The sequence below is a fragment of the Mus caroli genome, unplaced genomic scaffold, assembly GCF_978045245.1.
Source record: "Mus caroli unplaced genomic scaffold, Mus_caroli_1 scaffold_1, whole genome shotgun sequence".
NCBI classification, from domain to species: Eukaryota; Metazoa; Chordata; class Mammalia; order Rodentia; family Muridae; genus Mus; species Mus caroli.
This window is the reverse complement of record NW_028227256.1, coordinates 41004899-41029533: the sequence shown is the minus strand read 5'-3', so window position 1 is coordinate 41029533 and position 24635 is coordinate 41004899. Positions and strand designations below refer to the sequence as shown.

The 24635-nt window shown below is 35.1% G+C and overlaps 1 protein-coding gene across 3 annotated transcripts in view; it reads right to left on the bottom strand.

The window, feature by feature from the left end:
* Positions 1-24635, bottom strand: part of Tpp2 (tripeptidyl peptidase 2) — a 70950-nt gene that overhangs the window by 9355 nt on the left and 36960 nt on the right. The window contains exons 11-27 of one of the 3 annotated variants that reach the window (XR_015046958.1): positions 23099-23247; positions 21981-22096; positions 20757-20925; positions 19781-19938; positions 18894-18970; positions 16880-16986; positions 14980-15134; positions 14000-14116; positions 13694-13794; positions 12512-12608; positions 11064-11201; positions 9461-9705; positions 9188-9266; positions 7298-7336; positions 2059-2210; positions 1334-1430; positions 251-392 (exon numbers count right to left, since the gene is read on the bottom strand). Coding sequence is in view for 2 of the 3 variants with exons in the window: in XM_021178932.3 (XP_021034591.1) it covers positions 262-392; positions 1334-1430; positions 2059-2210; positions 7298-7336; positions 9188-9266; positions 9461-9705; positions 11064-11201; positions 12512-12608; positions 13694-13794; positions 14000-14116; positions 14980-15134; positions 16880-16986; positions 18894-18970; positions 19781-19938; positions 20757-20925; positions 21981-22096; positions 23099-23247 (2127 nt within the window). In the remaining variant the exon portion in view is untranslated. The remainder of the gene's footprint in view (positions 1-250; positions 393-1333; positions 1431-2058; positions 2211-7297; positions 7337-9187; positions 9267-9460; positions 9706-11063; positions 11202-12511; positions 12609-13693; positions 13795-13999; positions 14117-14979; positions 15135-16879; positions 16987-18893; positions 18971-19780; positions 19939-20756; positions 20926-21980; positions 22097-23098; positions 23248-24635) is intronic. The other 2 variants (XM_021178932.3, XM_021179004.3) reach the window with 2 other exon arrangements.

Below are 24635 nucleotides of genomic sequence, written 5' to 3'. Positions count from 1 at the left end.
ACAAGACAGCCAACTAACCTGGAGTCACTGGGGCTCACAGAGACTAAACCACCAACCAAAGACTGAGCATGAGTTATTTTCTTGTGCTGTGTTTTAAAAAGCTGAAGAAATTTATGAAATTTCTGAGGGAGTTGGAAAAAAACTGTCAATCCTAACTGTATGTTTTAAAAGAAATAAAAAAATCTTTAATACTAGTCCCTAATTATTAAAAACAAATAACTAAGAATGAGATGCAAGAAAGATTATTTACTGGTTAGGTACTTTTTTATAGTAGCTGCATCAGGCCTGGGATCAGTCTTCATGGCAATGTAAACTGCAAGAGCGGTTTGATCGATGTGAGAAATAACAGCATTGGCAGCATCAACAATTTCATTAAGTCTTTTCATTCGTTCCTGGGTAGGAAATAAAGAAGTGTATAAAATAGTGCATTGAAATATTTGTATTTCTACTGTCCCAGCCATGAAACTGTACGTCACTTCCTTGTAGGTCTAGAGGTCTGTACTATCTTCTAATGTGACTTTTACCATTTCCAGTATTCCTGGAAAACAGGCTGAGGGGTAACAATACCTAACTTAAGTCTGTAGTTCAGAACTCAAAATAAAACAAATATAAAAAGTTTACCAAAATGACTTATTTTTAAACAAGGAAAATGCCTTTCTAGCATATCATTAAGATTTTAGAGATAACAATCTCTATTTTATGCCATGTCACACAAAAAAGCAGAAAGTAAAATTCCCCCAAATCCTCATTCCCAAGCTAATAATCATTAAAATAAGAAAGATTATAAGGATTAGAAAGAAAGTATTATAACCAAGACTCTTACTTAGCTATAACCATCTTCAATCGTTTACTTAGTTATTTTCTCTTTTGTCAAACTGCTTTTGAGGGACCTCCTTTAAATATTCTATTTTAATTCACTCTAAACCTTCATGATTTTGGCATGTTTCAACTTCCATTAAGAGTAACAACAGCTAGCCTACGGTCCACATTAGACAACCTGGAATTATAAAAACTTTTGTAACGAAGTAGTTACTGAAAGTGCTTAGATTTCCACTTGCCCAGGACAACTCATCAAATCAGACCTTGTACTTTTCCTGTATTAACCATTCAAGTCCCGTCTTTACATCATTATTACATATACATACTGCACTTCATTATCAAAACTGAACAGGAGTGGAGTTCTTATCATTATCTTAATGGCATATCAACTGGAAGAGATTAATTTTCAGTAGGCAGGAAAAGAGGGCAGAAAGAGATACACCTTACCTCAAAATTACAAACTTTAGCTACTATTGTACAAAAAGCGAATTAGTAAAAAATTACTATATCTAACCTTTTCAGCATCCAGTTGATGAAGACGTGCGACATACAGAGGAAGGTAAGCAGGATATGTTTCTTTCAATTCATTGTAAATGTCAGTAGAATCAAGCCTATGTAAAAGAGTCTTATTAGTAATTTTCAATTACAAGCAAATTTTGGTTAAAAATAAATGTAAACATTGCTTTACAGTTGTAGTCATTAAAAATATTTTATAATGTAAGTTATAATTATTATAGGGACTAGTTACACAAATATATCTATCTGAAAATTACTTCAGTTAAGAGTCCTATAAAACATTTAGATGAAACTAGACATTGACATTGGGCTGGAGATATGGCTCAGTGGGAACTCACAATGCTCTTGTGTTTGTGTGGATGTCTATCATATGTATTTGGGTGTGCACAGAAGTTAGAAGAGGGGGACAAATATATATATATATATATATATATATATATATATATGTAATCTATAGAGTTGGCGTTCCAGGTAGTTTTGATCTGCCTAATATAGTGTTGGGATCCAAACTTTGGTCTGTTGGAAAAGCAGTGTATGTTCTTAACTCCTGAGTTATTTTTCCAGCTCATGAGCTGAGCACTTTTGATGGAGGGAGGACATATAAGGTCTTTAGGCTGGACCTAAGCCCCCAGCAAATAATAAGAATATGTGCAGGGTAAGTAATGGTACAATGAAGCTAAGGCAAAAGAAGATAAGGTCTTGGAACCCACTAAAATGACCTACTTGGTCATCCACTGAATTTTGAGATCTCGTAATGCTTCAGTAAACTCTTCTTTCAAATCTTTCTCTTTTTCTGAATCCTTGTCTTTATCTTTGCTGCCATTCTTAATCTTTGTTGGTGGAGGTATGAGATAGTAATGAACAGGGATCACATCCTAGGAAGGTGAAAGAAAGTTTTAGGTTAATACACTTCATTTCACACACTTTAAAAATCATTGTCAAAAGCTAAGAGTTTTGTAATATGGATTGTGCCTGCCTGAATTATATTCCAAATCTGAAGGGTCAAAAATATAAAGAATACCAATCTGTAATTACTAGAGTTTTCCCTCTGAACTTTAAAAACACTGAAGTTTTAATCCATTCCATTAAAATAAAAGAGGTAAGAATTTTTCTCTATGAGTGTCTTTCTCATTCTTAGTTGTACTTGACACCTTAATTACAGTGTACCTTGTACTTTCACAATTAAAGCTGAACAAGTTAAAACTAAAATAAGATTTTTTTTCTTAATAAGAGGGCAGAGAAGGCACATACTTATAAATACATGTTCTACCTAGAGTTAGTCTGACAATAAACACACAAGTAAATAATTTCTGATAGTGACATATAATACACAAAAATGAATCAATAAAGGACACACAGTGACTGCTGGGTAAGATAGGAAAACCATGCAAACAAAGTGGTAATGGAAAGGTCAGGGAAGATAAATGAATAAATTTGAATTACCTAACTGAAGAGATGAAAAGCACCCGCCCCCCCCCCCCCCCCAAGAGTTAGTCTAGGAATAGAAATTGAACAAATACAAAAACCTGAACCCAGTCTATGAAAAGTTATATAAACCAAGAAAGGGGGCTACAGCCACAGAGAGTTTGATGGGACATGGTTAAAAATGTAGATCCTATTTGAAATATATAAAGAAGCCTATCAAATATTTTATGTAAGGCAGTGATTAAAGACTTTGCTTTTTAATGATTTGATCTTATATATATGCTAAAAATTGGGCTATGTTTTATAACTGTTGATGATATAAGTCTTGAGAACAGACTACAGAAAAGTAGAGGTAGGAAAACAAACCAGCAAACAAACCTAGGACTCCCTACATTGTGTGGAACTAAATAATAAGTTGAGAAAACAAAAGAAAATGAACAGATATTCTTTGAAGGCAGAGCTAAGAATGTTTGCCAGTAGTGCTTACAGTAATGACATGAATAAGGCTAACAGAAATAAGAGAATAGAATAGAGTAGATCTGGTATTATTGCTTGGCCCAAAGATGCTCTAAGACAGGAACAACTAAAAGGAATTTGGGTTTTTGAAAACTTTGAGGATGTCCATGCGGAAAGAATCAGTAAGGCTGGCAAGATGTCTGAGACAGGAAGGTGCTTGGTGCTTGCTGAGCAGGAAAACCTGAATCTGATTCCTGGTCTTACCTAATAGAAGGAGAAAACTGACTTCCTTCCTTCCATCCTTACCTTTCTTTTTCTTTTCCTTTTCTCCTCCACTCCTCACACAGAATAAATTAATGAGTTTCAAACAAACGAAAGAATGGAGTGATCAACTGCTAAACCAGATGGAAGATGGTGAATAATGTAGAAGAGGCTTGGCTGCAAGGAGCCTGCTAATCACCTTGGCAAGAGTACTATCCTGAGACAAAAACTAAAGATACAGAGAAGAGGAGACTAAGCCTACAACTCTGAGAAAGTTGTTTTGAAGATGGCAGAAAAAAGGTAGCTGATTACTTTGTCTATGGAGTATAAATCTTTCCTATAAACATACATCGCTTGGGAAATATTGACCAATGCTTACACTTAATTTCTAGCAACAAACTGTCCTCAAGTTAGTCATTAAGTAAGCTTTTCAAATTCTGTTTCCAAGTTTATATTCAAATGCTGCTAAGTTAATATCTACATTTATTTTAATGAAGTTTCTAACATTAGAACAAACTTATATTACCAAAGGGATATATACTACCCTTTTGACATTATTTCAGAAAAACATGAGACCCACAAATTGGACTTTTATGTGTAAGCAAGACATCTATTTTAACACTATCTGATACTCAATTATGGGGTATAAAATGATACAATAGTATATGAGGAATGACTGTTGTAGCTTTATTATGACTTCACTGTAAAATAACCACCACCACATCTTCATGACCCATTTAAAAAGCAGAAAACAGAAATGAGAAAGCGCTAGAAATTTATCTGCAGCCCACTGTTATATTCTCTGGGTAAGGGAGCCAAAGCCCAGGAAGAAAAACTCACACAAGGTCCAAGACTAGAAAAAGAAACAGGTCTACTGTTGGGCTTGCTTCTTTAGGACCCTGCCACCTAACCATTCCTTCTTTCCTCAACACCAATCCTGTTTCTATTCCTGAGACCAGCTCTAGGACATGCAATAGAAGCCATGTTGACTCTGAATTCATGATTTTGTCTCAGAGTCCTTCCTCCTAAACTCTGATAGTACGGGAATTATGGGCATGCTCCACCATGCTCAGCTTTTTTTCTTCTCCACTGGTTGCTTGCAGATCACTTTCTTGAGTGGGTATCGCCCCAGACAAAGCAAAAAAGTATTTGAAAAACCTGACTCTATAGTATCAAATTCTCAAGAAAGCAGCTTCACAACTGTCTAAGTAGGAAGATATAAGGAGTCTCCAATATTTAATATTGTAATATTGTAAATATAGTTTTATCACTTTTGGAATCAAGTTCTTCACATAGCATGTTATACAGACTGTAAATCACCACTTGCGTGACAGTCCCTCTTCATTTAGCAGGCTAGAAAGTGGGAAACACTTCCACATAGAGAAACCTATGTTTTGGAGGGTAATTTCTCTGCTGAATTTCAAAGATGAGGCATGTTTTATTACTGTTTTAGTATGGAAAATGGAAAATAGAATTTAATATGAGTAATATGTTAATGTATGATAAAAAGTACCACCTAAGAAAAATATAAAATCCTATTGTAGCAAGCTTGATCATTAAAAAAGTTTATTATCTTAGAAAAAAAAAATCAATAACCAGTACAATTAAAATATAGTAAAACATTATAAAAATACTTCACAAGAATTTTCTATTATCAAAATTATAAATCCAGTATTTATAAATCCTAATCAAAAGGAAAATGAGAGTTGTTTTAGATTGTGTCACCATGATCACACTCTTTCTTTAATAATTTTTTTCAACTCACTTAAGGGACCAGTATATAGTTAATTTAATACTAATGATTTTGTACCTTAAATCATGAATGATTGTGATGTTTTAAAAAAGATATTCAAGAATACTCATAGTAGAAAAGCTATGGAGTTCTCAACAAAAGAAACTTAGTATTAAAATTGAAGAAGAAAAAAAGTCTTTGTAAGCCATCCATAAAGATTTCAACAGTGTTCAAACTGAGAATATTTTTCAGAAGCAATGTTACCTGTAAAACTAGTAATTGCCCAGTGGATAGCATAACACATCACTTAGATCTGGTTCAAAAGGCTCAGTTTCTTGAGTGCTTCAATTATTAATTTAGTTATGAAAGTAAAAGCTTTATAAAAGCTCACTATTTTAAAGATTTATCACTGCTGCAATTATGGTTTATTAAAAGTAAATTATTTTATATTATATGTGTAAGTATTTCTCTTTGTAACTTTGTATTTGTTTTTTATAAAAGAGCTGTACTATGCCATGTACTTGTACTGAGAGGAAGGGATGGGCAGAAGTAATTCTAGATTCCAAGTTTGTTACACGAGCTTTATTCAGCTTCCAGTAATTATAAACTCACACTTCAGTATTATCTATTATACCTTGTACAACCTTAGCCCAAGACTTTGTAGACCAACTAAAAAATACAAGTGGAAGAAAATGCAATATTTCAGTAAGGTTTCAATAAACCTTACTGAAATATGCTTCCTTTTGTAGTTGAGTTCCTGGCAAACTTTTTTAAACTGTCTTCATGGCAACTCAGAGGCACATATCAATGCATTAAATGCTTGGTTATGATCTATTAAATGGATTATGATTGTGCCCAAATGGGTCAAATCAAACCATCTGAGAAATACTCATCTTCAGTTTGTTAACTAGAAGATTTTTCATGGTGTACCAGAGCTTATCAATACTCACAAAAAAACCATTGTGGACAACATTCCAATACTATGAAACACGACTGTTTCTTCTATTACAACACCTCTTGGATAAATAGGCCACTGAATGGCTCTTCCTCAAATGTATCCCTTTCTCTGTACTCGGAGTAGAGATCTTCAAGTTAAATGGGGGGTCCAGCAGTCAATACAGACTCTCATATGTTAACAGAAATCAAGTAGAATCAATACTCATAGCATCAAATCTGTCTGTATTTTTATCACAGACTCAACTTTTATTTAGTTAGAAGTTCTTATTCTCTAATTTTTGTATCTGTCCTCCCATAACTAGGATAGATGCAAGAGCAGACAGAGACTAGTTTATTAACAAAATCATTTTACTTAAAATGGCTTTTAGAATATAAGTTTTTTTTTTACATTTTTCTCACATTTCAAATTTTTATTTATTTGTTTGTTTATTTATTGTGTGTGTGTGTGTGTGTACAGGTGAGTGCCATGGTACACATATAGAAGTTTTTTTTTTTTTTAACATTTTCCTCACATTTCAAAAATTTATTTATTGATTTATTTATTGATTTATTGAGTGTGTGTGTGTGTGTGTGTGTGTGTGTGTGTACACAGGTGAGTGCCATGGTACACATACAGAGGTCAGAATACAACTCTCTTTCCATCGTGTGAGTCCTGGAGATGAGACTCAGGTTGTTAGACTTGTCAACAGGTACCTTTACCCATCGAGTCATCTTGCCAGTCCTAGATTTTAAAAATAATGACTTTGCTCTCCATTGCATTCATCTCTTTATGACTTTGGATATGCAAAATTTCAAACTTTTTAACTTGATATCTTATCTATACCAATAAATGAGAAGCAATAAAAATCATCCATACCATTGGAAAATATGGTTTAATAAATATGGTTTCCATATTCCATAAATATGGAAAATAAACCATAGGGTATGGTTTAAAAAGCCTTTTTTAGAAAGACACTATGTCAATACTGCTTGTAGGTATTAACTAAGAGAACTATACTGCAGAATATAAAGAAAGGAAACTAAGGGAGAGATTCTTTAAAAATAAAGATTTATAATAGTGAGAGAAAAAAAGTTTAATAACTATGTAAATAAGGCTTTAAGACATCGTTTTTAAGAACTGACAATCAGTACCTTTTTAAATTTTCCTTGTCGTTTTGCTGCAGACTGCCCCTGGGAGTTAGAACGACATTCTGTAAGAAAACATGCATAATCTACACAGGATGGAGATACCACCTCTGCCTAACTTTCTTCCAATTTAACATTCCATCTGTATGTTGTCACAGTACTCAGAAGGGTCAGATCTGTGACCAAAATGGCATGCTTTTAAAGAAAGCAGCACTACCATGCCAATTTTTAAAAACAAAAATGCAATCAAATATGCCATTTTAAGGCAAAATTCTTTCAGCATTTTGGTTAAAGTATTTAGTGATTAAATTCCATTATCATTAAAACATTAAAAAAAAAACATTTAAATTTAGCTGACAGTCTGCAGAGTCTGATTGTATAGAGGAGGTCATGACCATTACACAAGCCTAAATCATTCTTTAAAAAAAAAAAAAAAAAAAAGCCAAACAAACAAAAAAGAAAAAAGAAAAAACCAAAGTAACACTCAGGGCTACAATGAAAGGCAAAGTGAGGTAAAATGGCACTTCCTTTCCAACTACCAAAATGTAGGAATTATAAAACTGCTGAGGAAAGTTTAAATAAAGAACCCAATGGCAATTATACTCAATAACTTTAGATTATTGCTATTTTCTTATAAACAACCTTTCTATCTATAGAAAGCTAGCAACAGTCAATTCCAAGCACTTATAATTTCAATATTGCCTCTGATAGTATTGTCAGGAAGTACTATTTCTGAATTCTTATAAGAATACTTCTGCCAATAATTCTTTTCTGCTATACTTTCCATGAGAAGTGGACTTCTGAGATGAGTTATCTACCATCTGGGTGAAAAACTCAGTTGAAGTCCCATAGAAGCAGCCATCTAGGTAAGTCTCCAAAAAGATCTATGAGGATTTCTTAAATCAGTTCAAGAACAAAGTCCAGTATCAAGTGCTGATTTACTCCAAATGACACTGAAGTATGTGTGGGTAAGAGTACACAATGAAATGCATCCTGAGAGATGTCAAGGTAAACGTTTTCTAAGCACAAAATCCCCAAATTACTCCTTATGGCTATGAACATATGACCTTCGTTGAACAGTGACAAGAAAAAATACGTTTCAAGATAAATGAGATGAATTCACTCTGACAACAGCATTTATAGATCCCAGGATTAGGTTAAGTAGACTTACATAGTTTTGTATGAACTAATGCTAAATGAGAAATGCACAGATGTAAGAATTGTATTACACCAAAATGACCTATGATAAAGGGTGACAGATCCACATAAAAAACATTCTCTGCAACAAATCTGTAATAAAAACAAGATGGAAAAACCTGAAATAAATACCTTTAAGTTTTAAATAAGTTATCTCTAAACTAGAAACAAAAAGCATCATTTTGAAACTACAAAAAGCAGAATCACAAGAAACACCATACATCTATCCACGTAATTGTTGAGGTCTTGTAGACCACAGCAAGCTTTCACAAATGTGAGAGCCAATATCCATTAATAAATATCCTTCAGATTGGTTTTTATAAACAAATGAAGAGAACTTGACTTATTCCAATATCTATACTATATTGGTTGAAATTCTAGGGTATGCTATAATTTTACATATCCCATTTGCTTCAACCAATCATGATCTGGATGTCAAGAACTTCAGGAACTGAGGTGGAATAGCTTTAGGGCATGAGGCTTGTGGAAAAGAACATAAAGTACCTTTTAATGATACATTTAAAAAGGTACCAAATATTAATCCACCTTCACTAACAGCTCAAGAAAAAGAAAAACAATTACTGTTCCCTCTCTGCAAGTATTCTTTTACCCCTTCTGAACGATGGACTTTGAAAGCCCATCTTCAAAGGGATGGAAAATTTTAAACAGGTACTTTCAGTGTAAAACACTAGTACTTACAGCTTTCTTTCCAAGCTCAGTCTTTGACAATGTCAAGGAGCCTGCAAGGTAGCATCCAGGTCCTGCCCCCTTAGGTATTCTAATGAGAGAATTAAAAAGGGAAAAAGTAACAAAAGAAAAAGTTTCACAAAAACACTTAGAGGAAAACCATCAAAATCAAACTGAAATATTTCCCATGTCCAAATTTTCAAAAATCAAACTGAGAAATAACTTCAGACTAAAATGATAGCAAATTATAAATGTAGACTAACATACATCAACATCAGCACTTACTTATCATCAGGTAAGGAAGTAACAAAGAATGGCTGATTGTATTTGGGTGGTAATGTTAAACTGCTTGATTTCTTCTTTCCTAGAAGCGCAAGGCTATGATTTTCATGAATATCTAAGCTCAAGGTATTAGACAACCTATGTGAAACAATAAACGGAAGATCTTTGAGACGATCCAAATCACTGATTTGCTCATGACGAATCTGTAATCGGATTGTATAATCTCCTTTCTCCAATTTCAGAGAATACTAAAAAAGAAAACATTTGGAAAAAAGTAAGTTCAGTTCAGTAAAAGGAGAGTAAAAGGATAAAAGACACAGTTCCATTTACAGACTGTACAAGGTATGAGACATCTATATTCAAAGTCTAAGGTGCTAGTGAGCAGGGCAGAATTTGAAGTATCAAGTGGCTTGCCTGACCCCAAGCGTATCTACATATTCACACAATCAGTGTTATACATAAGAAAAGCAAGTATAGTTTTGTTTATATGCCATAAGAAACATGAAGTGGTAGTCAAAAAGTTAAAATTAGATTTGTATATTACCTAAAATAAACATTCATGTGTATGCACATGTGTGACTTCTGTAAAACTTTACATTTTCACTGTGGAGTGTCACATCCCTTTATGACAAGCAGGGAAAACAAGGAGGCAGTAGAGATCAAGGATTATAAAGCTACTACATCCCACTCTGCTGCTAACATGCTCACTGAACAGCGGTGCTGTCAGTAGTTTGCAGAAGCAATGTCTTCTGAGCCAATGTGAAATGTAACTATAGTGATGAGATTGCTGCTTGCTTGACAGGAAAACTGGGATCGTTCCTTAAATGCAAAAGCTTCCATAAATAATTTTTATTATTTTACTACTTAATTATTTTATTATTCAGCAAAAAAATCATGAGCATTTCAGGAAAAGTATCTCCTATTTCTTCAAATACAATTTCAACCAGAGACAAAATTCCCAAGTAGTTCCATGTCCTTTAGTGGGAAACAGTGTCCAGAGCATGCAGTTCAATGTGGCGCACGCCTTTAATCCCAGCACTCAGGAGGCAGAGGCAGGCGGATTTCTGAGTTCGAGGCCAGCCTGGTCTCATAGTGAGTGCCAGGACAGGGTTTCTGTATAGAGAAACCCTGTCTCGAAAAACAAAACAAAACAAAACAAAACAAATGCTCGGTATAATTTCAGATGTGAAGGTACTCATATTAACCCTTGTGTTCCACTCAGACCTGGCGTCACGTTATGCTCTCCCATTCACTCACTGTCTATCTTTAGTAGAAGCAGTGTGTAGGAGGGAGGAGTAATGCAACAGGTAGATATACTAGGACTGGAGGTCTAATCTAGTGGAAGAGTGCATGCCGAGCATGTGCAAAGACACCAATGTAGTCCCTTCTCAGCTAAAAATGCTCTGATGGCCAGTACTTGTAAGCAACATCCTCTAGTATATGGCAGAAAAGTTGTCAAGTCTGCTGCTTAATAACTACAATGAGCAAAAGAGATTTCTATAGGTGTCAGAAAATTGAATGTGACTTTATGGTACTTTTAAAAAAACCTTTTAAATGTTATACCTTAACGAGAAATTTGGGATTTATTACTTTTTATAATTTATACCTGATGTGGATAGGCATCGCCTGAGCCCATCTGTCTTTTGTTCTGGTCGAAAATAATCCACAACTGACTGTCAAATTCTGACTCATATAACAATTCACAAAGGAGTGGACAACTAGGTGTTACTTCTCCGCTCTTGGGCTATTAAAAAAAAATAACAATTATTGATATGATTTATATATAATACCAATAACACTTTTCAAAAAAGTATTCAAAATATATTCTTATAACTATTTCTTTTCAAAGTATACGATAGTTACTATCTTGGCATTAATAGATGCACTTTTGTAAACTTTAAATCTATAAACCTAGTACTCTTCCTATACACACACACACACACACACACACACACACATTTCTAACAAATCTATATATAGTTCTAACACAGTCTCATTATTTTATATAACTGGAATCTAACAATTTATCTACCAGTATGTAACAATAAGACTAAAGTCACATTATGCTTCAATAAAGTAAGCATAAAATGAACTGAAATCTCATTGACTCTAAAACCCCCCTGGATCCAACATTTACAATGATCTCAAGAACTCTGATTATTAAATCTTTGCAAAGCATAATCAGGCTAGGTGTTAAAAATGGAGACTTGTGTTATGGTCAAGAGGTGCAGTATCTCTCACATATGCTGAATACTTGATACCCAGCTGGTGATGTTGTGTTGTTTTGGAGATCACCGAAATTCTAGGAGGGAGGGCTTCATTGGAGGAAGCAGGGGCCATGTTCTAAATTTTTTTTCTTGGTACCTTCTCTCTGTCCTTTGTCAACTGAGCTGAGTCTACTAAATGTTCATACTGCCACTGTGTACTGTCTGGAGCCATTTGCCTATTTTTAAAAGCAGAGTAATAGTTTGCCCGTTTCTCTGAAGCAGAGAGAAAGAAAAAAAAAAAATAGTCTGCCTGCCAGACAGAGTCAAGGTGGGTCAGCATTTGTTGGCATATTTCCTGGCCTACTGAGGCATGGAATGATAAGAGGTGGTACACTTGAGGCTCAAGGTGAAGGACTGAAGATTCTATTGACCTTAGTGGTAGGAACAGAAAGGCATTTGGATGGGAACAGAGGTCTTACTGCTGCTACTGTGGTACTGACCAGCAGTCCTCCTCTGTCTTCTTTCTGCCTTTCCTATCTTTAATCCTTGCTCTCTCCTCAGACATTGTTCAACTTGTGCTGGTGGGCTCCGGTACAGTGTACTGCTGGACTACAAGCCCAGACACATAGAGCCCAGAGAGTACCCTCTGAAACAGTGTGGCAGAGTAGCAATTCCTTCCTTTATGCTTTTTCTTTCTTCCTGTTACCTGTCCTATCAACAAAAAAACCTCAATAAATTATGAATAAAAACGAAGTCTCAAAGACCAGTCACATCTTTCCAACTGTGATTTCATAGTACATAAGATTGGAATTTACCACACAGGTATATTTTACTAGAAAACACATACCTGATGAAAGCTGTATGTAAGGACCATCTCATAAAGCTGGCGATTATTTGGCAAAACATCTCTTGATCCTAAAGGTCTGGTTTTTGCATTTACTGGGCTGTAACAAGGCAACTGCATCACTGAATTAAGTCAAGACTTTTTGTTTTTGTTTTTTTGTTTTTTTCTCTGCATAGCCTTGGCTGTCCTGGAACTCACTCTGTAGACCAGGCTGGCCTCAAACTCAGAAATCCACCTGTCTCTTCCTCCCAAGTACTGGGATTAAAGACATGCGCCACCACTGCCCAGCTAAGACTTCATTTAAAGAAAGCAGTTAAACATGCAAGGTGAAGATCACTTCTTAAACTGTCTTTTATAGTAAACTGTACAATCTTGTAACTATTAATATATAGTCTATATTAACTAAATTGCTACAATACTACAAAGACATGAACAGAAGTTCATGATCAAAAACACTTAAAAATGTTACCACAAAGTTCTTAGCAGAGTTCTTAGTTGGGCAATGATTACCAAAAGAGTTAAAGAACATTTCTGATGTGTACACTCACTCCTACTTGCTGGTGCTGGGCATAGGCGTGGCATGGGCCACATCATATGCAGGGGTATAGCTAGTCCTTGTCCTAAGGAAATGACACTGTAAAGGTATCAGCAGCAGAACACTACATTGGAAAATCCTGCTTCCTCAGGGAGTTTATGGCATACACTCAGGAGACAAATTTCTTTTATTGTCAATGAGAGTTTCTGATTCTGAATTTTTCAAACAATGAACAATGAATTCACAAAATAAAAATTTGACACTGTTAATTTGCTTTGTTGTAATATCCAAGATTAAACTGAGGGTACTACATATGGAAAGTGAACACTATTATTAAGCAGTTCCTCAATCCTTTTTCTCAACTTTTTGAGTTATCCAGGTAGCCTTGAACTTGCTTGTCTCCTGCCTCAGACTCAACTGCTAATGAAATGGTTAACATATAGGGACACTACTGATGATAGGATCAGTGAGGGTAGAAAGCAATGCTGAACCATGTTTTGGAAACTCAAGAGGATTCCTAGACAGCAAAATAAAACTTTTTTCTAATATACTAGCATCACATAGATAAAAATTAGAAAAACAAACAAAAAGCAATAAAAGAATTCTTGCATTAACATTTAACTTTTGTAGCTCTTAAAACAATGAGATACCGTAGCGTCTGCACCCAGCTCTTCAAAGTTATGCAAGGAGCCAGATCTTCATACTTTAAAGAGGACTGAACATCAAAACGATTGATTCCTTCAGATGCATGCTACAAAACATATTTAAAAATTAATTTCTCAAATATTAATAGACAACATTTTATATATATGTTCATAAATGCAAGTTTTCAATATCAATGAATGAATATATTCAGATTTATAGATTAGTTTCTAATTAAGTTTTACATCTACCACAGAAGTCATTTTTCATAACAAAAATGACACTAAAAATAATGAGAATGTTATAGCACTTACAATGTTTAACTGTGGTGCAGTACACACTATCCCATGGAATGATATGGTATAATCAATATTGACATCACTGAGACTTGCCCACCAACGAGCAATACAAAATTCAATTGCTTTCCCGCCCTGGAAATAAAAATGAGAATGTTAAAGAATGAATTTGTTTTCTAATTCTTCCTCATATCATCAAATATTACCTGTTTCAAAACAAAAATTTTATTTGTAGCAAGAAACAAAATATTTTATCATTCATTATCTATTTATATTTACTATTATATATTAACAGTAGGGCTTTAAGTAAGATAACAAATGCCATGTAAATGAAGGTCCAAGATTAGAACATTTCTTTATCAGAAGTATCAGAATTAAAGAGAGATGAATATTTGTTGGGGTACAATTCATCTACTTGCCCTGAATGCACAGACCCTGAGTTCCACTATAGAAGGGGAGTTCCACTTTAAGAAGGGGAGACTAGAGGAGGAAAATTCACTTCTGAAACACAGCTTAAATTTTACTTATTAGCATAGATTCTCACTATGTAAATCAGGCTGGTCTTGGAGATCTTCCTACTTCTCCTGCCTCCCAAATACTAGGGTTAAAGTTAAGTACTGTGATAACTGGTTTGGTTTTCAGTTTTTCTTTTTTTTTTAAAGACTGATTTATTTTTATTTTACAGATATAAATGTTTTGCTTGCATTTGGTGCTTTCCGGTTGCATGAGGAGATCAAAGAGGGCATAGGATCCCTTGGAACTGGAGCTACAGATGGTTGTAAGCTGCCCAGTGGGTGCTGTGTGCTGAAGCAGACTCCTCTACAAGGGCAGCAAGTACTTTCAAGCCCTGAGCCTGCTCGCCAGCCTTGGATTTCAGTATTCTTCATTAAATTACCTTATCTGACAGGCATGAAAAGAACCTGAATCTGTAACATGGTCTAGGCAAAACATATAAATGTCTTGGGAGTGCTCTCTATTTTCTTGTTAGATAAACTTACCAAAACAGGAAAAGCTTCAATAAGTGTTCCTTTTTCTGGAAGGGAACAAAACTTATAAAATTCATGACTTCGATATGCTCTCTGCTTCACAAGCTGTACTGCATGAAGAACAAATTTTGCCGATACCTCAGAAGAACATGAACACACGGTAACTTCTAAAATAAAGAAATTAAATTTTAAACTGGCAAGAATTAAAATGCTCATAAAATGGTTAATTATTATTATGAAATTATTAAAATTTCATCTGTTTAGGTGATAATAAAAATAATATCTTCTTTAGTATGTTTTAGATTTATGTATATTTTATATATGAGTTTGTATTCATGTATGTCTATACAACATGTGCATATCTGGTGCCTGCTGGAGGAATACTCTTGAACTGGAGTTATAAAAGGTTGAGAGCCTCTGTGTGGGTGCTGAGAATCAAATCCAGGTCTCTCTGGAAGAGCAGCAAGTGCTCTTAACCATTCTTTTCTCCAATCCCTAAACTAGGATCTTCAAAGTGAAGCTGTAAGGTTTGTGAAACAAAGAACAAAGTATATGTATAGATGATACAGAAATAAGAAATAAGAAATAAACCACTATCAATCCTTACTACAGACATTAGGAAAGAACAAAACTGTTTCTGGATCTATACACAATTATAACCAGGACTTTGAAACAAACAAACAAACAAACAAACAAAAACCCTTTTCTTGTTTTAATTGGAAAACAAATTAGTTCCCAATAAAAAGATTATAATTTTAGAAAACCTTATTTACCATGCCAAAATTTTCATCCCTGCTTACTCGTGTATGTATTCCTACTTCTTTCCCTGAAATTTCACCATATATTAGCTTTACTGTACTACATGGCCAGATGTAAACCAAAGTCATGAAGAGGCAAGATTATTTAAGGAACACTTCTCTAATTTAAGAGCATCAAAATAAGGTTTGGTTCATTTTGGTTCTTACAGACCAGGGAGCATAGAGGGGAAAATAACTAATTGCTACGAGGACATATATATTTTGATAGTATTTTGAATGATGTGAAATAGAAGCCATCAGAACATTTGTAAGCTAACACTGAAATGATGTGACAACATGTTCAGTCCATACCATTCAATGTTTTATAACAATACCCACAATCTCAAATCCTACATGTTTTCAACAACTATATATCTTAAGAAGATTATATTTACTGACTCATAACTAACAAAGTGCTTTTCTTTTTCTTTTTTTAATTAAAGAAAACAGACTCTGGGTAAACTGCAAGGGCTAGGCAGAAACAAGAAACTTCTATGGGTAGGATTTTTACTCTTTAGTACTACTATTAATGATTTTATCAGAGCCCTGAGCTATAGAACCCCAATAGGCTTTATGTAAATGCTGCAGCACAGGAAGCTCCACAACTTGACCATAAAATAGCCTACAATGACAACTCACAATTATAGCTTAAATAGCTTTCTGTCACTGAATACACCGAATTGTTAAGAGTGAAGTACACCAAACTGTTAAAGAGTACAGAGATTAACTTACGCAGACGAAACACTTTATGATTGTCTATTCTTACAGAAGAGGGTAAGCAGTATCAGTTAAAATAGAAAGTCAGCTATGTAAAACTAGGTGTTCCAAGTTAAGTAGTAGTCTACACCTGAGCCCAGACTCATTCCCTAAAGTGGAGTCTTCCCACTTCATTCTACCTCTTTCTCAACAAGTCAGTCAGAGTTTTGATAAGGTATTCTATAGAAAAACCCTCTAGAAGCAGCCCTCCTAAGGGCCTAGCATAGACATAGATATACAAAGAGCAATTCCTGAGAACTCTTAGCAGGAAATCAACACAGAAATAGCACATCACCACCAGTTTACAAATTCTCTAACAGATTTAAAAAATAAAAAGGTAAGAAACAAATTTTACTTACCAGCCCAGGTTGCCCCCTCAGGAACCTCAACAAAATGTCTTCGAATCTGACCAGGTTTAAAATGTACATCTGTAAAGGCTAGATCATAATGTGATGACTCATTTACTCTGAAAATTTAAAAAAAAAAAATTAAACGTGATACTCTAAAAATAAAACTGTATATAAACAATACACTCATCAACACTCTAGATGTTATCCAACAGAGGCAAGTGAACAGTTTGCTAGAAATAAACCCTGGACAATACTACCTCATTCTGTAACACAGCAGTAGATATAACCTCTGACAGCAGCACACAGATGATCTACTCACTTATTTTTATACATTGTAACAGAAACAGTAAGAAGCTTATGCTGTCTCCTGTTAAAGGAATTTTACAAAATTCAAAGACTCTCAACTCTGATTTCTAAAAAATAAAAATTTTCTGAGACAGGGTTTCTGATGTATCCCCTGGCTGTCCTGGAACTCCCTTTGTAAACCAGGCTAGCCTCAAATTCCCAGGAGATCTGCCTACCTCTGCCTCCCAAGTGCTGGGATTAAAGGTATGCACCACCACACCCAGCTATGATTTTTCAATTTTAAAATCACATTATATTTTATGTCAGCAATAGTCTTACAGATGTATGAGTAAAACATAATAAACTGAATCCCCACATGCAGTTTCAAAATGCTCCAAACTACTTCCATAAGCAATCAAAGAAATGTAAACATCAAATGGGTAACTATGTGCTATGGAAATAAAATGTGGGTTGCAATTATATTGTCTTTAATTATATTGTCTTTAATTTTACAAATAAGAAATGAATACCTACTATGTATGAGGTACTGTTATTTGTAGCTAGAAATATTCCAATGAGTAAAAAAGAACCCTTTCTTTGCTCTATAACAACTGGTAGGGAAAGAAAAAACATTTAACATAGCAAGCTCCATAAAAGAATTGTTACAGAAAAATAGAAGAATGGTTTGGATCCTAAGAGTGAGCCTGCAGATGGTTGAAAGTCTTGTCCAAATTCCCACTGAACTTACACAAAACATGTAACAGAGAATTTAACTGTGATGTAAATTTCCCATGTGCATGGATATTTTAATCTCATCAATTTTATCCTGTAGGCCTCATTGGCTGTAATGTTAGAATACATTACATAATTAATATTTAACTCAAATAACCCCCACCAAAGGTATTTAGAATGTGTAAATACGGCTTGCAATCAAATGATATATATTAAATTGAAAAACAAATTGGAACACATTAGCTGAAGCCTGTCCAGGAGCTTGTAAAAAGTGTTAAAGAGAGGAAGGTAGTAAATCCCCTCACCGAGAATTCCCAGAAGTCTGGCTATTTAACATACCAGCAAATGAGGCAAAGGAACAAATGCATAAATACTGAGGAAACCATTGAGTGTCAAGAGAGGGAGATAGCTAAAAATGTGTACTTTGGTATACTCAGTGATGGAAAGCCATCTGAGATGTTAATTCTAAGTTATTCTTGTGGGCTTTTTAAAGGAATGTAAACCTGATCCTTAAGGAACACTCCTGGTGTGTTTGAAGCAGGAAGTTAATACACCAAAGTAAATTCCCTGATTCCAGGATGCTTGAGGTGGAAAGAATAAGGCTGGAAATAGAAAGCAACTAGAAGCATCAGGAGAGCAGAATCACAGACACGGGAAGGTAAGCAGGGTGCAAAGGACGAAGATGAAGAATCCCTGTAAGTGAGGAAAGAGGTACAACGAAGGCAGAAACAGCCTCTCAATTGGGCAATATGGAGTCAGTGGTAGGATGGGCAAAGACATTCAATAGAAAGTGGGCAGATGCCAGATACCCTCAACTAATAATTAACAGAAACAGCATTGCTAACTATATGCCAACTAGGATGCTAGCTAGAAGCAGAACCGTTACCTGCTTCTGTCTTAATCTTTCTAGTTACTTGCTTCTAGGCAATCCTCCAAAAATCAATACTGTATTACAATATAGGCATTAACAATGTATACATAATAATAAGCTAAACATCTTACTTACTTTGCTGCTATAACTGCAGTGATTGGAACTCTGAATAAAGGACCTGCATTGGGGGATGCTATATCATAGCCACACACCTTGAAGAAAGAATGGTAAGTTTCAACACCCATGAAAAAAGTTGCAAAACATAAGTAAAAGGTGTAATGTAAGCATAGAATAATCTAGTCTTAAAATTTAAAGGTCTAGCAGGTAAGTTAATACTAGATTACTGACATTAATTCATATAATAACCCAAAGCAAATAGCAACCAAATAGCAAATCATGACTGAGATGAACAGGTAATAAGGTATCAAGTTTTAAAAAAAGCATTTTAATTACTCTCTACCTCAAACTAAAACTTAGTATTATAAATATTTTGTAGAAAGAGTAGCTATATACTATTCTGTATTTATTTACAACTGTCAGGTTTAACAAATGTTTCCTCTAAATAGTAAAGCTAACCACAGCACAAGTTTAGCTACACTGCATAATTAACAAAGTACAGAGGCCTGATCAAAAAGGCTTTGCGTAGCCAGGCGTGGTGGTGCACGCCTTTAATCCCGGCACTCAGATTTCTGAGTTTGAGGCCAGCCTGGTCTACAAAGTGAGTTCCAGGACAGCCAGGGCTATACAGAGAAACCCTGTCTCGAAAAACCAAAAAAAAAAAAGAAAAAAAAAAAAAAAAAGAAAAGAAAGAAAGGCAGGCTTTGCTATTTCTATCCCCCCAGTCTTATTCACAGAAGAATGCAACACTATATAACTAACTGCTTAAATGGATACAGAAAAGTTAGAAAATCTAGCAAGTGAAAAGGTTAGATTTTTAATGAGAGAAAGCACATCAGGGATTATTTACTTTCACCTTTTCAAACATTTCAAAGAGAAAAGAAAAACAATAGATGTTACAATACCTCTGTATAATGTAATCCTTCTCTTAAGCCCCTGGGGTCCACACGGATGTTTATGTGCCGACACTGATTCATGAGTTCCAAATGGCTGGGACACTGAACCCAAGATGAATTTGAAGTTAAAGCTAAATGAAGCTGAAAGGATATTTTTTCAGAGTTTTCTGGCATTAAAAAAAAAAAAAAAAAAAAAAATTAGACTCAGCATTTCCTCTTTTTCCTGGGAAGGTCTATGTTTTATCAAGAAAATTTAGTTTGGTCAACTGTATAATACATTAGACAGGATACCAAAATTATAACTTAAATAAAAATGCAGAATCTTCACGCATATTTTCATCCATCACTGCTAAGCCTTATAAAAAGCTTAGTGGACCTTTTGTATCACAGCACATAGAGATCAAGCAGCTGACTAAAATAAACTGCCAGATACAAAAGAACAGTTCCTCACCTCCCCACAGCTGTGTTTACGTCCCACACTCACCTAAAGCTCTGTCTTCTATTCAAGGAATGAGATATGGAAAGAAAATTAAGCTATAATTTTATTATAGGCTTAATAAATTATGGGCCACTGAAGGTCAGGGCCCACTCTTTTCCTTCATTGTCAAGATCCTGAATGAACTGCTATGCTACTGGGGTCTCTAAGAAATATTTTCCACCAAATCTATTAAGTTTTAAAATAATCACTTGTTAATGTGTATTTTCTCCTAAGAACAGTGAGTGGTTTGGGTCATGACAAATCTTTCACAGTGACTGCTTAAGACCATCAGAAAACACAGATATTTACATTACAATTCATAAATAACAAAATTATAGTTATAATTTTATGGTTGGGAGTCACCACAACATGAGGAACTGTATGTTGGATAAGGTCGATAAACATTACTTTAGACATCAGACAAGCAAAGCAGCATTCTTGTTTTATTTACAATTCATTTAAGCCACAAATACAAATGCTTCTGCTTACTGTCACCCTAGTACTTACCTGTGTTTTCTGGAAATACAGGCTCAATGCCAACACCATGATCTGAAGGAGCAGCCACCTGGACAGGATCTCGGAGGTAGATACCACGGTTATTTCCAACAGTAACTGTAAAACCTAATCTGTTAGCAAATGATGTATTTTGAATGAGGTAGTCATAAGCTTTGTCAACCTAAAAGAATATAAATGATAGCATGTAAATGGCTAGGTAAAGAAAATATTTTATTAAAAATTATGCATCAGTCTTAATTAATCTGGACCCCCAAGATCTTTCAAACACTGGACCACCAAACAGGTAGCATACACCAGCTGATATGAGGCCCCCAACACACATACAGTAGAGGATTTCCGGGTCTGTGTTCAATCAGAGATGATACACCTAACAATCCTCAAGAGACTGCAGGCCCCAGGGAGTTTAGAGGTCAGGTGGGGTGGAGGGTGGGGGCATCCACGTGGAGACAGGGTGTGGTCACAAGGAGGTGTGGGATGTGAAGCAGTTGAAGGGTAGTAGGGGAGGGGCAGGGAATGGAATATGGAGTGTAAAAAATGAATTACAAAAAAAATTAAATTAAAACCAACAAATTATGCATCAATTAAATTTCAGCTGTAGCAAAGCTAATTTCTATATTCATTTCTCTAAAATAAATCAATAACACAGTTAAGATGGCAAACCAGCTGGGTAGTGGTAGTCCATGCCTTTAATCCCAGCATGTGGGAGACAGGAAGATCTCTATGTTTTGAAGCCAGCCTTGTCTACAGAGCTAGTTCCAGCACAACCAGGGCTACAAAGAAACCTTGTCTCGAAAAACCAACAAAAACAACAACAACAAAAAAAAAACCAAAGGGGGGGGTAAGGTGGGGAGGGAAAGAGAAAGGAAAGGAAAAGTAAATTTGTGCTTTTAAAGAAAATAACATTCTGAAATTTAATTGATGCATAATTTCTACTTGAGACTGCATTCACAGTTATTCTCACATGATCTAAGATCACTCAGTAACTTATGTCTGACTTTTAACACTTTGATTTTCTAATCTCTATACACTCCAAATGTTTCTTTTACTTAAATGCAGTTAAACTCTTTTACCTACAAAGAGCCTTTGTGCCCTTTTTGATTACAGTTCTATAATGGCCACATCTAGAGTTTAGACATGCTGAATCACCATTACAGAGCAGTATTTACAACATTATCTCAATGATTTCTAGTTATTTTAGTACACAGACAACAGTACCTGAATAATTCCATGTCCTTGGGCAAATACTTCTATATTGTCAGCTTTTATTGCAGTATTTTCTAGAGCTCTTCTGACTGAGTGTACAGTATAGTCAACATTATTTGCTTTCAGCCCTAAAAACAAACAAACAAACACCTAAGAAACTAATGTTAATGAACTCACTAGTTGAAACACTCTCCCTTCACCAAGATGTTAACATGTATGCTTTTCTGCTGTCTTCTTTTAACATTCACTTCTAAATGTTTTCTTAAAAATTAGAGTTGATTTAAATTGCTTGCATCACACAAGTACTTTAAGAAAAAAATTCATTGCATGCCAACCTGCAATCACATCAATGCAGGCTATGTAGATATGACATGGATGTACCAAGCAGGCATCTTAGGGTCATTGTAATGGCATTTTCTTTAAAATATCATAGATTCAGCACTATAGTTGGTAACAGCAATTTTCAACTCAATTATATTTTATAATTACCAGTGGAACTTAAACAAATCAAAAACACCTGTCATGTTTCACAGACATATGACCTTGAACTCTTTGGTGAGTTTGAAGGAGTAAAATTGAGTAGACTAGGATCTGTCCTGGAGGTCTGACTCACTGTCAGGTGATTACTGACTGACTGGGGATGGAGGCAGACTACTCCCCAGTACGACTCATCCATACTGGGCAGAGGAGAAAGTCAGAAAAGGAGTGAACTACAAGAGGCAGGTGGGAGGTAAGACTTGAAGAGGACAGGCTTCAGGCAGAAGTCTAAGTTCTAAGTGACCTGGTGACATCCTATTTAATACTGCACACTATTCAACACCTGGTAATGTAGTATTAGTATTTTGAATTTGTTTATAGTCGTCTGCTTTTTGCAATAAATTCTGTATCATCAAAGTACTTTTGATGTTCTATCCAATGATTTCGCTCCAGAACTAAAATATGAAAATCATTAATAGTAGTCAATAGATTTTATTTCCTGAATGATTGAATACACACACACTCAATAGATTAATCATTTTCTACTTTACATCTTATTTTGTGTCCAGGACATTTCTATTCTATACACTCTTACCATGAGAACTTCAGAAAGTATAGCCTACAATAAAGAGAGTAGTATGTAATATCCTTACCTGAAAGTACCAGGGCAATGCCACCACAGGCATTGGGGGAAGACATTGATGTCCCATTCATTAGCTGAGTCCCCCTCAATGTCCAGTTAGGCACAGAAGCAATAGCACCTCCTGGTGCACTGATGCTCACACCGAGAGCTCCATCAGCACTAAACAGAAAAAAGGTGAGGATAGCTGAGCACGAACAATCTTTAAAAGGTCCTAATTGTAGTCCTAAATGATACCATAATTGCAGTTATAAAAGAAAAAAGGAAAAAAGAAGATATTATTATGAGGCAATAATGGAAGGAAAATGACCAAACACTGCTCATTTCTCAACACACTTATTTTTTTCCTTGTAAGTGAAATGTCTGTGTGTAGCTCTCTATGTTTATGTGAGAAAGGCATAGGGGTCAGTTATTTCAATGCTCTAACCCTTAATGAGGGTATTTCTTTCACCTATACCAGAAAAATTTCACTTTGTCTAACAGAAACATAACATTACCTTATTCTGAAGTTTAAAGTTTGAGAGTTTCTCTGTGTAGCCCTGGCTATCATGGAACTCGTTCTGTAGACCAGACTTGCCTTAACCTCACAGAGATCTGACTGTCTCTGCCTCCTGTATATTGGGATTAAAGGCATGCAACACCACCACCACCTGGCACATTAAAGAATTTTAAAATCGTCCTTTGTGTGTGTGTATGTGTGTGTGCAACCTCACACAGAGGAAGAAAAGGAGGGAGATGGGGAGAGAAGAGAAGAGAGACAGAGAAATAGAAAGATATGCTGTTGGGAGCAGGCCATAAACTGGCATCATGGTATATCTGTGTAGGTCAGAAGACAACTTACAGGATTTGGCTCTCTCCATTACTGGGACCTAGGTATTAAATTCCAATGGTCTGTACTGGCAGTGAACACCTTTAATCAGTTATCTTATCAGCTGTAAGATCACAATAGCACCCAGCACAGCTCTCTTCTCTGTCTCATGGAAAGATACAAGGACATGCTATTTCCCCACAGAGATTGTTGGATTTCCTATCATGATTCTTACCCAAAGTGAATGATGCTTGTTATATTTTTAAAAACTCCTAGCTAAGAACACTAGGGTGATTTGACGTCAGTTCCCTAGAAAGTGGAATGCACTCCACCGCTGCTGCACAAATGGGTGGGTGGCAGTGCTTTCAGAATCTCTCTGAAATAGGATTAGGCTAGGTGCAGTTAGTCTGCAAACTCATTCACTTATTGAAAGACAACAGTGTTTGGATAATATAAATAACATTATGTTCTTCACAATGTCATCCATAAATTTATATACAAGATATGAAGATTTAGGGACAATTTTCACATTCTTGCTCACAATATCTGCAGTATCCATCAACCAACAGTCACAATGAGGACTAGGTATCTAGCAACTAGAAGAAAGTAATTACAAAGAGTTAAAAATGTAATGATTTCCTATTGGTTTTTTAACTAATTTCTGACTATCTTGTAAAGTAGCTAATCATAAAGTGACTTTAATTGTTGAAATTGCTAATCGAAAAATGAGTTTAAGTAAGAA